This window comes from Apodemus sylvaticus, chromosome 17, assembly GCF_947179515.1.
Source record: "Apodemus sylvaticus chromosome 17, mApoSyl1.1, whole genome shotgun sequence".
NCBI lineage: Eukaryota > Metazoa > Chordata > Mammalia > Rodentia > Muridae > Apodemus > Apodemus sylvaticus.
The window spans coordinates 68,984,097-68,997,701 of NC_067488.1; the positions used below are offsets into that span (position 1 = coordinate 68,984,097).

General features: G+C 51.6%; 1 protein-coding gene and 1 pseudogene across 1 annotated transcript; one reads left to right on the forward strand and one right to left on the reverse strand.

Moving 5' to 3' along the window:
* Positions 1-4,495: 4,495 nt before the first annotated feature.
* Ankrd33 (ankyrin repeat domain 33) lies at positions 4,496-9,039 on the reverse strand. Its single transcript, XM_052160376.1, is given in 5 exon segments — positions 4,496-4,735; positions 4,738-5,408; positions 8,263-8,403; positions 8,566-8,695; positions 8,875-9,039. Coding segments are annotated over 5 exon segments (1,347 nt in total).
* A 1,560-nt stretch (positions 9,040-10,599) lies between these two features.
* LOC127667699 (60S ribosomal protein L17-like) lies at positions 10,600-11,161 on the forward strand (annotated as a pseudogene).
* Positions 11,162-13,605: the final 2,444 nt, after the last annotated feature.

Below are 13,605 nucleotides of genomic sequence, written 5' to 3' on the forward strand. Positions count from 1 at the left end.
GGCAGTTAGGAGGAATCTCTCTCAAAGCCCACTCCCATGGTGACACACTCCCTCCAACAAGGCCACACCTCCTTATAGTGCCACTCCCTGGGCCAAGCATATTCAAACCACCACAAGGGGTCATCAAAATACTGTGTTAGAGGCAGGAAAAAAACCTACCATGTCAAATCTGTTCCTCAGATTCTGAGAGGTAGTTTTTATAGATGGTCCTTCTTTAGAGCTACAAATGAGAGAGAGGGAGAGAGAGACAGAGACAGAGACAGAGAGACAGAGAGAGGCAGAGAGAGGCAGAGAGACAGAGAACAACAGAGACAGACTGGGAAAGGCAGGACCAGGATGGAACTTAGGTCTGCCGATCTCCAAGGTCACTGTAGCTAATAGTTGGCTTGATGAGAAGCTGGGTTTCTTAGTCTTTGCAGACATGGACCAAGTACGGAAGCCTCAGAGGCTGGGATGAGGCTGACCACATGGGTGTTAGAGGGGAGAGTAAGGCCAGGGAGCACAGGCAGGGCAAGGCTGCCCTCGCTCCACTCAGCATGAAGGGACACAGGCAGGCTGGAGCTGAGGAGACCGTTCTGGTGGAAGGCTGAGGGCCCGGTTACCCTGGAGATGGTCAGGACTGCAGGGCTGCCCTTCACCTGAAGGTGGGAACTCCCTCCAGAGGAACCAGTGTTCAGACCCAGCTCAGACAGGACAGGCAGGACCCCACAATGCAGGGTGACCCCTGGGCAGGTGAAAGGGGCAGGCTCAAGAAGAAGATGAACCCTGGTTGTGTGCAGAGGCCACGTGCAGGGGAGCAGGTTTTGTTGTCTCAGAGAGGTGAGCATTGGCTCTCTTTTGTACTTATCGGCTGCTGACGCTGGACAGTCACTTAGCTGTCACAGCCTCAGTCTCTTGAGGCATAGGGTAAAGGTCAAAAATGGCCAGGAGTCAGATCCCCTGGGACTGGAACAGTTGGGAGCTGTCATATGTGTGTGCATGCTGGGACTTGAACCTGGGTCTTCTGGAAAAGCATCCAGTGCTCTTAACCACTGAGCCATGTGTCAAGTCCCCAAGCTTGTTGTTATTTCTGTCTACATATGAGAGCTGTGTGGTTTAGGAGGGTTAAACAACTTCTCTCAGGGTCTCAAGTCAATTCTCAGGTCACAAGCCATTGCCTCGCTAGGCTGTCGACATAGTTTCTTTCCTGGCCACTGCCAACACTGCTGCTGCATGCTGTGATTTCAGTACTGGATGAGGAGGAAAAGACTCTTCATCCACCCTGGAGGCCCAGGCCTCTCAGTCAAGTTCACTTTTTAATATGCTTCCTTAATACCTGCCCTCCTGACCGCACTGTGCAGTTTGCGGTCCTTTCTCTGCATCATCCAGTGTGTCTCCATTCCACGGGTGTGAGTCCTGAAGCAAGAGGAGCCCGCACTGCAGGATCACACAAGTGGGAACAGCAAGATTCCCTGCGGCCCACGGCAGCTGCCTGCAGAGCACCGTGGGAGAGACTCTCTCTCTCTCTCTCTCTCTCTCTCTCTCTGTGTGTGTGTGTGTGTGTGTGTGTGTGCGCGCGCGCATGTGCGTGTATGCATGTGTGTGTGTTTATGTCCTTATTCAAAAAGCAGAATAATTTTTGTAATAAAAACGTATTAGTGATTAAAATGACAAAATTCTCTGTGCAGAAACCCAAAAAAATTGGTGTTGAGGTTGACACTGGGCCTCTTGGGAGCTGGGGTATGACTCCTGCCTGCTGGGTGTGGGCTTCCTACAATAGCCTCTCTTCAGAGAGCATAGGAAGTGAGGAAAGAGGTAAATTCACAAGGAACTGGGCAATACCTCAGCCAACTGCCAACACCAGCAAATGACAGATCACTTCCTGGGAAGCACCCCAGCACCACCTGATGGGAAACTTGACCTCTCTAGGTCAACACCTTACCCCTGAACACCCCAAGCCCAGAGCTCAGGCTAAACATAAGAAAAACATCAGCCTTGAGCTATAGAGCAGGGTCTATCAGCCTTGGGCTACAGAACAGGATCTAGCTGAGGATAGGGGAGAAAATGAGGAGGAGGAGGAAGAGGAAGAGGAGAAGGAGGATGAGGATGAGAAGGAGGAAAAGAGGGAGGAGAAGGGGAGGAGGAAGAAGAGGAAAGAAAAGGAGGAGTGAGAGAAGAGGAGGAGGGGGAAGAAGAAGAGGAGGAGAAGAAAAGGAGGAAGACAAAGAGGAGGAGGAGAAGAGGAGGAAGAGGAAGAAGAGGAGAAGGAGGAAGAGGAAGAAAATGAGGAAGAGGAGGAGGAGAAGAGGAGGAAGAGGAGGAGGAGAAAAGGAGGAGGACGGGACTGAAATACTCTAAGCTGTCTGGTTCAGCAGCAGCAAGGAATGTGGTGTGGGATCCTGGCTGTGACTGAGAGCGGAGACAGGAAGGCTCTGGAAGTGTGAGCCAGCTGTGATCCTGAGTCACAGTAACAAGCAGCTCATCCGCTGTGGTAGACACAGCCACAAAGGCAGAGGCGAGCTGTCTGTGCACCTCTGTAACTGTCAACCCGGAACCGTACTAAAAGCACGTTGTTGCTTTGTTTTCGATGAGGCAGGGTCTCTCTCTGTAGCTCTAGCTGGCCCAGAACTCACTGTAGACCAGGCAGGCTCCAGACTCAGAGTTCTGCTGGCCTCTGCTGGGGTTAGGCGTATACCTCCGTCCCCAGGTATATTGTAGAGCTTTCCTTGTTCTGTTTTGTTTTTTAAGCCAAATAAATATATTTTTAAATAGTGAAAGGTCTCCCTTGTCACTCCTGGCCAAAACGTCAGCCCTCTTCTGGAGAAGACATCTGCTTCCTTGCCAGGATGCTCCAGAGAGGACAGCATGGGCTAGCGCCGTGCTGAGGCGGCCATGGCCAGTGGCCAGGGCCCATTCTTGGTCTCTGTCAGTTTCTAACTATGGAACCTGGGCATTCCTATACCTTCTGTGCCAAGCCTCCTTAAAAGCCAGAGTTTGCAAGATCATTGAGAGGATCAAATGTATGCATGTATACAGTAGGTACCATAGTGCAGTCGCTGTACTTATTAGGAGCACATGAGCACATTTCTGCAGTAAAAATATTGAAAAAAAAAGACCCACCAAACTTTCAAAATAAAGCCATTCAAAGTTACCAAACGCCCCTTCAAATATATTTCAGCTCTCTGGCTACTAACCTCACCTCTGGTCACCTGGGGGGGGGGCAACTTCTCCTGACATCCCATTTACTGTCGATGGGTTTTAAAATTTTTCTCTCTCCCTCCCTTCCTCCCTTCTTCTTCAGACAGGACATCTGTGTTACCCAGGCTGGTCTCAAATGTACAGGCTCAAGTGATTCTCCTGTCTCAGCCTCTTGAGTAGCCAGGCTATAGAGCTATGTCCTCTGTCCAGCATACATGCTATTTTCTACTTGTTAAAGGCCAGACTTTATAAAGCTTACTTTACAACGTCAAGCTGTAGATAATTAACAAACATGTTATTATTATTATGTTATTGTTTTTAATTTATATATGTATATGAGTACACTGTAGCATTTGAGTACACTGTAGCTGTCAGACACACCAGAAGAGGGCGTCAGATCTCGTTATGGTGGTTGTGAGCCACCATGTGGTTGCTGGGACTTGAACTCAGGACCTCTGGAAGAGCAGTCAGTGCTCTTAACCACTGAGCTATCTCTCCAGCCCTTTAATTTTGCTTTATGTGTATAGGTGGTTTGTCTGCTCTAAGCACCAAGTTAGTGCCTGGTACCCAAGAAGATCAAAACAGGGCATCTGATCCCCTTCGCCTGGAGTTAATGGTTCTGAGCCTCCGCATGGACTCCGCATGGACGCTGGGAACCAAACCTGGGTGGAAGGGCAGCCAGTGTCCTTAACCTCTGAGCCATCTCTCCAGCCCCCAAATCATTCTTGTTTGGCAAAAAAGTAAAAGCAATTTAGGTTTTTACTGCCAGTTTGGAATTTATTTTCTTCTAAGTTTGCAGGCTTCTCCTCAAATTCCTCGTTCTCTGTCAGAAGTCTCTCGCTTCTGTCTTTGATCTATCCTGCTGGGCCACTTATTAAGCAGTCAGGTAACTTTTGGTACCCACGATGTGCCTGCAGAGATCTCCTCACCAGTTCCTTATCTCGCTCCTTCCAGGATGTCAAGGGGGGCTCGCTGTTAGGAGCTTGACGCAGCAGGCCTGGCAGCCACCGCTGGCTGACAGGAGATGCCAGGGCCACCTCCTTCTCTCCAGTGTTCAGGGCCCAGGTTAGCTGGATGCTGCTCCTCACATCCAGGCGGATCTCCCTTTCTCAGTTAAGCCTCTATGGACCCCAGAGGCATGCCTCTCGTGTGGTTCTGATTCACAAGAAGTCGAGTTGACAAGCATGATCACGCGAGGGAAATTTTCTACTTTGACGAACAGCACACCATGCACACCTCTCTACCCGCAGCAATTTACTTGGGTTCAACTTGTGGGTTTCACGTGAGAGCAGTTGGCTTTCTCTTGTTTTATGACGTCCTACACAGAATACAGTGTGAGGGTATTAACAGCATAACCACTGTAGCCAGTCAGTCCCCTGCCGGCAGACACTGGCTTGGTCCCGTCTCTGCTGCAGACACTGCTGTGGACAACCTTGTGTGTACTTGGTAGAAGCAGGTTCCCACTGGCAGAGATAGCTGGGAAGCAGAAAGAGGCCCCAGACAGGAATGCGGCTCCCTTGACTCTGGCTTGGCCTAGGCCTGCTCCTGATGGTTCCGTGTTCCCTTTTCCTCCTCCTTCTTCTTCTCTTGGAATCTCCAGACTGGCAGAGCCAGGCTTTGCTGCCCTGGAGGCCTGAGTATCAACTCATACTGCGTAGAGGGGGAAGGTACTTTAGAGAGGAGGATCTTAGGGACTCGGGACCTGGTGCTGGTACTGTCCCTAGCCTGTAACCACTGGGAGAGCATACTCTGAGGGCTCTGGTACGGGGCAAAGACCTGGGGGACAGGGACTTCCTGAGGAGGATGGGGTGCTGGGGGAGGTGGAGGGGCAGTACCCAACAGCTCTGGTACTGACTTGCCTCGAGTGCCCAGCATGGGTGGGCGGTCGGGGCATAGTGTGTGGCAGGCAGTGGTCAGGAAGGGACTGGCCAAGCTGGTGGTGACAGTCACCAAGTGGTCCAGGACACCCCCTTCCTGTGGAGACTGAGCAAAAGAGAGGCTCAGAGTAGCCTGCAGCCTTTCTAGGAGGGATGGGGGAGTCTGAGCCTGGGCCTGGGCCACAAGTTGGGCCAAGGCTGGCCACTCTGGCTGGTAGTGCAGGCTGAGCTGCTCTGCCTGGGGCCGCCTCTGCAGCTGCCGGATCTTCCGCACAGTGTCAAAGCTGTCAGTCAGAACGGCCCATTCCAAGGCTGTCTTGCCCCGGACAGGATCCACGGAGCCCAGGTCAGCGCCTGCAAGTGGCGCAGTGTGACAGATTGGTTAGCGAGCCATGGATTGTACAAAGACACATTCTACAGCAGCAGGGCTGATTTAAGCCAGATTCGTAACACCTCCCAGACTGAAGCCCAGGGCTGAAGGCTTCTGTATAAGAAACAGGAAGCGATGAAAGCCAGGACTGGGGAACTGCAGTGAGCCCACGGGGTCTCCAACAGGCTCATAGAGCCACCTGAGCCCAGCAGAGCATAGGAGACTCAAGCCACGGCTGTTTGGGGGCCGGTGTCTTATTGCTGCCCCACCCTCCATTTTGTTTCTTCATTCTTAAGCCCTTGTCTCCGAGGCCAGAGAGACGTGGTCACTCTGAAAGGAGAAAGGCATGGATGTCCTTACTTTGCTGCTGTACCCACTGGGGTTGGGAAGGGAAAAGCTGGAGGCAGCCATCCCTCAGAGAGACCAGCAGAGGGCACCATCAGCCACCTCAGGGAGTAAGAAGGGCTCCACGAGACCACACACAGTGTGGTCCTCCACACACAGAGTGGTCCTCCACACAGAGTGGTCCTCCACACACAGAGTGGTCTTCCACACAGAGTGCTCCTCCACACACAGAGTAATCCTCCACACATAGAGTGGTCCTCCACACACACAGCATGGTCCTCCAGACACAGAGTGGTCCTCCACACAGAGTGGTCCTCCACATTCAGAGTGGTCCTCCACAAATAGAATGGTCCTCCACACACACAGAGTGGTCTTCCACACAGAGTGGTCCTCCACATACACAGTGGTCCTCCACATACACAGTGGTCCTCCACACACAGAGTGGTCCTCCACACACACAGAGTGGTCCTCCACACATAGAGTGGTCCTCCACACACACAGAGTGGTCCTCCACACACAGAGTGGTCCTCCACACACAGAGTGGTCCTCCACACAGAGTGGTCCTCCACATACAGAGTGGTCCTCCACATATACAGTGGTCCTCCACACACAGAGTGGTCCTCCACACATAGAGTGGTCCTCCACACACACACAGAGTGGTCCTCCACACATAGAGTGGTCCTCCACACACAGAGTGGTCCTCCACACACAGCGTGGTCCTCCTCCACATGCAAGGCTCCAGCTGCAGCTGAACACTGCCTAAGAGTTGGAGTCTCTACAGATGCCCCACTCATCAGTCTTCCCAGTGCTGTCACGTCTTTCTCCACCTGGGTCTCAGGCAGAGGCAAGGCTGGGACGAGAACTCGAGTCTGGTTTGAGGGACCAACTCACCCCACACCTTCCCCCATCTTACGTCTGCCCTCTCTGCTGGGACCTCCACAAACAGCTGTGCTGACTGCACTGATGGACTGTAAGAGGGAGGTGGCAGGGCCCTCCTCCTACAGGTTGGCCTCAGTCCATTTCCATTCCCACCTCCCTTATTATAGCTAAATGGTGCCTGGTGGACTGGAGGTGGAGAAAGTGCAGCTTCACACCTGCCATAGCACACCTGCCATTACATACCTGCCATAGCACACCTGCCATAGCACACCTGCCACAGCACACCTGCCATTACACACCTGCCATAACACACCTGCCATAGCACACCTGCCATAACACACCTGCCAGAGCACACCTGCCATTGCACACCTGCCATAGCACACCTGCCATAGCACACCTGCCATTACACACCTGCCATAGCACACCTGCCATTACACACCTGCCATAGCACACCTGCAATAGCACACCTGCCATAGCACACCTGCCATAACACACCTGCCATAACACACCTGCCATAGCACACCTGCCATTACACACCTGCCATAGCACACCTGCCATAACACACCTGCCATAACACACCTGCCATAGCACACCTGCCATAGCACACCTGCCATTGCACACCTGCCATAGCACACCTGCCAAAGCACACCTGCCATAACACACCTGCTATAACACACCTGCCATTACACACCTGCCATAGCACACCTGCCATTACACACCTGCCATTACACACCTGCCATAGCACACCTGCCATACACACCTGCAATAGCACACCTGCCATAACACACCTGCCATTACACACCTGCCATTACACACCTGCCATAACACACCTGCCATAGCACACCTGCCATAGCACACCTGCCATTACACACCTGCCACAGCACACCTGCCATTACACACCTGCCATTACACACCTGCCATAGCACACCTGCCATAGCACACCTGCCATTACACACCTGCCATAACACACCTGCCATTATACACCTGCCATAGCACACCTGCCATAGCACACTTGCCATTACATACCTGCCATTGCATACCTGCCATAGCACACCTGCCATAGCACACCTGCCATAGCACACCTGCCATTGCACACCTGCCATGGCACACCTGCCATTGCACACCTGCCATAGCACACCTGCTATAGCACACCTGCCATAGCACACCTGCCATTGCACACCTGCCATGGCACACCTGCCATGGCACACCTGCCATAGCACACCTGCCATTACACACCTGCCATAGCACACCTGCCATAGCACACCTGCCATAGCACACCTGCCATTGCACACCTGCCATAGCACACCAGCCATTACACACCTGCCCTTACACACCTGCCATAGCACACTTGCCATTACATACCTGCCATTGCACACTGGCCATTGCATGCCTGCTATAGCACACCTGCCATAGCACACCTGCCATTGCACACCTGCCATAGCACACCTGCCATTGCACACCTGACAGAGCACACCTGCCATAGCACACCTGTCATAGCACACCTGCCATTGCACACCTGACAGAGCACACCTGCCATTGCACACCTGACAGAGCACACCTGCCATATCACACCTGCCATTACACACCTGCTATAACACACCTGCCATTGCACACCTGCCATTAGGAGGGCAACCACACACTCAGAGCGGTCCCGAATGGCAGCTTTCATCAGAGCTGTGAGTCCCCGCTGGTCCCTGCGTTCCAGGTCCAGGCCAGCAAAATAGTTGAGCAGGAGAGTCACCAGAGACATGTGACCTGCAGAGACAGGACCACAAAGCTAGTTTCTCAAGGTAAGGGAGTGCTGACGCCTGACCCAGAACACTCTTGTGCATGGTTTGGGGCTGCTGTCCCAATGGCGGGTTGGAGGTGGGGTGGGGTTGGTGTGGGCCGGGGTGGGAGCAGCGCTGCGTCTCACACCTGCTTGAGCAGCCAGCATGAGGGCCGTGTTCCCGTCTTTGTCCTGCTGGTTCACATCCAGGAAAGGACAGCAGCTGAGCAGAGCCACGATGGAGCCAAAGCCATGGTAGCACGCGACCATGAGGCCTGTCTGGGGACAGAGCAGCTTGGACCCCACTTTCCACTACGTTCTCCTTAGGGTCCCCCCAGCCCCCTAAATCTGTACTCCCCGGGCCTGTGAAGAGTGCGACACTCTGACACTCTGGGGAACCAGACCAGGAAGCCCGAGCTCTGCAGCTGCTCTGGCTGGCCAGCTCTGGGCCATCTCACCCTCCCGTTGCTGTCCACGTGGGAGGCCTCCTCTGGGGACACGCCAGCGTCCAGCCTGGCTTGGAGCTCGGCGAGGTCATTGTGGGCACATGCCCAGTACAGTGTCTTCAACCTGCATCCAGGGCTTGGCGCCTTGTCGCTGGGGCAGGGCGGCGCCTCAGACATGTCCGCTCTCCGGGGTGATGGCAGCTCCTCTGCCACCAGCCTGAGTCCCTCTTGATTCAGCAGGCAGCTGTGACAGAACGCCAAGGATCAGTTCCTCCGCAACCCTGAGTGGTTAGGTCCCTGCAGCTGCAAACCTTTACCCTGGGATGTCTCACCTCTGCCTAGATGCAAGACAGGCAGCCAAGGCACCTTACTGTATGTAGGTCACGTCCCCAAGGAAGCTCACAACGGGGTTATCATTTCCCCTCCCCCAACCTTACCTGAGGCCCTAGGGTCTCCCAGAAAGACCATCCCTCCTGGCAGGGGCTCAGTCTGTGTCTCCGCGTAGGCCCACACCTCAGAAGCACATTAGTCCTTCTGTGAGGTAGCTGTGAGAAACAAGGCAGGTGGCAGATGGCTGTGCCTGCAGAAACCTGCCATAAACGCCTCGGCTAAGCCAGGTCAAGCGGGTTAGGAAGAGATTGGGGCCTGGAGGGGTGGCTGTGCTATCTGCCATTGTCCAACCCCTGCCCCAAGATCCTGCTAGACTTGGCTGGTGGCAGCTTCTACAGGCCCGGAGCTGAGTGGGTCCGTCCAGGCTGATCTTTCTCCCCTTCATCATGGTAAATCAGTTGCACTTAGATGTGGCCTTGCAAGAGAAGCATTATGGGGGTCTTGGCACCCAGCTTCGGAGCCTGAGTGTCTTAGCCAGGGTTTCTATTCCTGCACAGACATCAGGACCAAGAAGCAGTTTGAGGAGGAAAAGGGTTTATTCAGCTTACACTTCCACATTGCTGTTCATCACCAAAGGAAGTCAGGACAGAAACTCATACAGGGCAGGAACTTGGAGGCAGGAGCTGATGCAGAGGCCATGGAAGGACGTTTCTTACTGGCTTGCTTCCCCTGGCTTGCTCAGCTTGCTTTCTTATAGAACCCAGGACCACCAGCCCAGGGATGGCGCCACTCACAAGGGGCCCTCCCCCCTTGATCACTAATTGAGAAAATGCCCCACAGCTGGATCTCAGGGAGGCATTTTCTCAAGGGAGGCTCCTTTCTCTGTGATAACTCCAGCTTGTGTCAAGTTGACACACAAAACCAGCCAGTACACTGAGATCCCTTCCATTTCAAAGGAATAGATTTGGGGAAGGGGCTATGGCTGTGGTGTGGGGGAGGTGTGAGCATTAAATAACAGTGAATGAGTAGGTGGGCTCCAGAGTTTACCCAAAGAAATCAAAACACGAAGAGTCCAGGAGGCTGGAGAGACGGCCCAGAACTTAAGAGCTGCTGGCTTGCTCTTCCAAAGGACTGTGGTTTATCCCAGCACCCACTGGGCAGCTCACAACTGTCTGTAACTCCAGTGCCAGAAGATCTGATGCCCTCCTCTGCTCTCTGCTGCTACTGCACTCCCATGGTGCACAAACACAGGCACTGGCAAAATGCCCATAAACATAAATTATTAAATTATTAAAATAAAAAATAAAAAATAAAATTATGATGTATTAATTTTAATGGATCAGATCTGAATTGCTAAGTAAAATATGGCATATCTAAATGATGTATTGCTCTTCCTGTAAACGGCCAGGGGTGACCTGTGAAGATGGTTCGTTACTCTTTTGACCCAGAGAACCCCACAAAATCATGCAAATCAAGAGGTTCAAACCTTCATGTTCATTTTAAGAACACTCAGGAAATTGCCCAGGCCATCAAGGGTATGCATATCCACAAAGCCACCAAGTATCTGAAGGATGTCACTTTAAAGACGCAGTGTGTGCCGTTCCTGCGGTGTAATGGTGGAGTCGGTCGGTGCACCCAGGCCAAACAGTGGGGCTGGACACAGGGATGGTGGCCAAAAAAGAGTGCTGAATTTTTGCTGCACATGCTTAAAAATGCAGAGAGTAATGCTGAACTTAAGGGTTTAGACGTAGATTCTCTAGTCACCGAACCCATCTAGGTGAACAAGGCACCTGAGACTTGCCGACGAACCTACAGAGCTCACGGCCGGATTAACCCACACATGAGCTCCCCCTGCCACACTGAGATGATCCTCACTGAGAAGGAACAGATCGCTCCAGAGCCAGAAGAGGGGGTTGCACAGAAGAAAAAGATATCCCAGAAGAAACAAAAACTCATGGCACGGGAATAAGTTCAGCATAAAATAAATGCAGATAAAGTAAAAAAAAAAAAAAAAACCCAACGATGTATTAAAGTAATAATACTTTTGTACTGTCCTTTTAAGATAAAGAAGTGGAGTGACTAGGTGCTCAGAATGTAGTATGTTCCACACTGCTGGGCTCTGATTTTCAGCAACATTTTGTTTTTCTTTCACAGTTTGGTTCCTGCACAGCCACTCTGCTCTTTACCCATTGGTGATAATATGATAATCATTGAACATGTACATTTCATTAAAAGTTAAATGTTGATTTGTGTTTGTGTATTGTTTGCTTTATTAGTCTTTTGTTTTGAGAAAGTCTCTTAGGTAGCCCAAGATGTCCTGGAACTCACTATGTAGCACAGGATGCCCTTGAACTTACGATTCTCATGCTCCAACCTCCCAAGTGCTGGGATCACATGCAACCTGGCGTGTGTGTGTGTGTGTGTGTGTGTGTGTGTGTGTGTTTGTTCTCTCTCTCTCTCTCTCTCTCTCTCTCTCTCTCTCATGTCTGAGTGCTCTTCTGCATATACCTTTGCATGCCACAAGAGGGCGTCAGATCCCTTTATAGATCATGTGGTTCCTAGGAATTGAGCTCAGGACCTCTGGAAGAGCAGCCAGTACTCTTCACCTCTGAGCCATCTCTCCAGCTCCTTTTCTTTCTTTCTTTGTTTCTTTCTTTCTTTTTCTTTTCTTTTCTTTTTTTTTTGAGACAGGGTCTCACTATGTGGACCAGACATATCTTGAACTTGGAGAGATCTGCCTGCCTCTGCCTCCTGAGTGCTGGAATTAAAGGCGTGTGCTACCACTGCCTGTAAACTTTAATAAGTTTCTAATTATGCTACAGAACTTTTGTTTATTTGTTTTTTCACCTCACCCTGTGTTTTAAGGACCTGTTCTAATGATGTCACTTGCAGTTGGGGGTTAGTATCTTGATGGGGTAGGGCTGACCTGGAGAGTAGGGGGTTCTGTCCGCACTGGCTCAACCTTCATCCGAAGCTGCTGGTGAGCTTTCTCCAGAGCTGCCAAAGCTGGAAAGCTAAGTGAGCATTTCCCAGCCACCCTGGCGCTGTGGGTCTGGGCTTTATGTTGTGTGTGTAAATTTGGAGCGGAGTTTTGGATTGTGGGACACCCACTTGTCTGGGACAGACTGTGGCAGCATAGGCGGGCTCTGAGAACAGCTTCCTGATTTACCAGCTGCCAGTGGTACTGACTGTGACTTTTCAAACACAGGCAGAGGTCATGTGACTGCCAAAGCTGGCAGGAGTTTGGGACTAGAGCCTGCTTTTCCAGCCCGTTCTGTCTGAACTAGTCAGAGATATTTCTGCTGTCTGTCACTGCAACCTAACGGATACACACAGCTTAGCAGAGAGGGGTTACTTTGCAGATGCCAATGATTTCAGGGACAGCAAGCTGATGTCTTGGTTAAGGGTCTGACCTGATGGCCCCAGGGACTTGTCTGTAAATCTCTTATTGTTCCTCTTAGTCGCAAGATGGCCGCTCTACCCCAAGCCATCAGAGTCAGATGTGGTGGTGCATGTACACTTCGGAATTCTGTGCAGTACTTAGAAAATACTAAGTACTATGACGCTGTAGGCCAGACATCTCTGACCACTTATAGATGCCCTATCTACAGCTTCCCTTTCCTCTAGTCACCTTTGAGCTAGGTCCGATTGTGTGACGAAGTGCAGCCAGTGAGCCGTAGCGGAAGTGGGATGGGTGGGGACTCGTGGCTGTCTTTTTTGGGTTTTGTTTGTTTGTTTGTTTTGGATTTGGTTTTTTTGAGACAGGGTTTCTCTGTGTAGCCCTGGCTGTCCTGGAACTCACTCTGTAGACCAGGCTGGCCTCGAACTCGGAAATCCGCCTGCCTCTGCCTCCCAGGTGCTGGGATTACAGGCGAGCGTCACCACCGTGCTCAGCTCATTCTTTGCTGTCCTGATATAAGGCATTGGAGCATCTCTATCCTGCTCTCACTTTCTCCTGATTCCTCCTTCTGTATGGAGTCCCGAGTGGATGATCACAGGCTGCACACAGGTGTGTGTACACAAGTGTGTGCTTCCACTACATTTAGCTTTCCCATTTTCCCAGAGGTGGATGCACCTTAAAGAACAGTTTATTTTGTCTCACAGCTCTACGGTGCAATCCACCACAACACAGAAGTCATAGAAGCAAGAGGGTGGGGCAGCCTGGTCTAGAGAGAGTTCTGGGACAGCCAGGGCAACACAGAGAAACCGTTTCTCACAAAACCAAAAGGAAAGAGAAAGAAAGTGAACCCTCTACATTTTAGGGTGTTTACCAAATGAACCCCTATTCTCTTGCATGAAGTTGCAAGTAAGATTGGTCAATTCTCTTAACACTTTAAAAATTACATATTTAGCCCAGCAGTGGTGGTGCACGCCTGTAATCCCAGCACTTGAGAGGCAGAGGCAGACGGATTT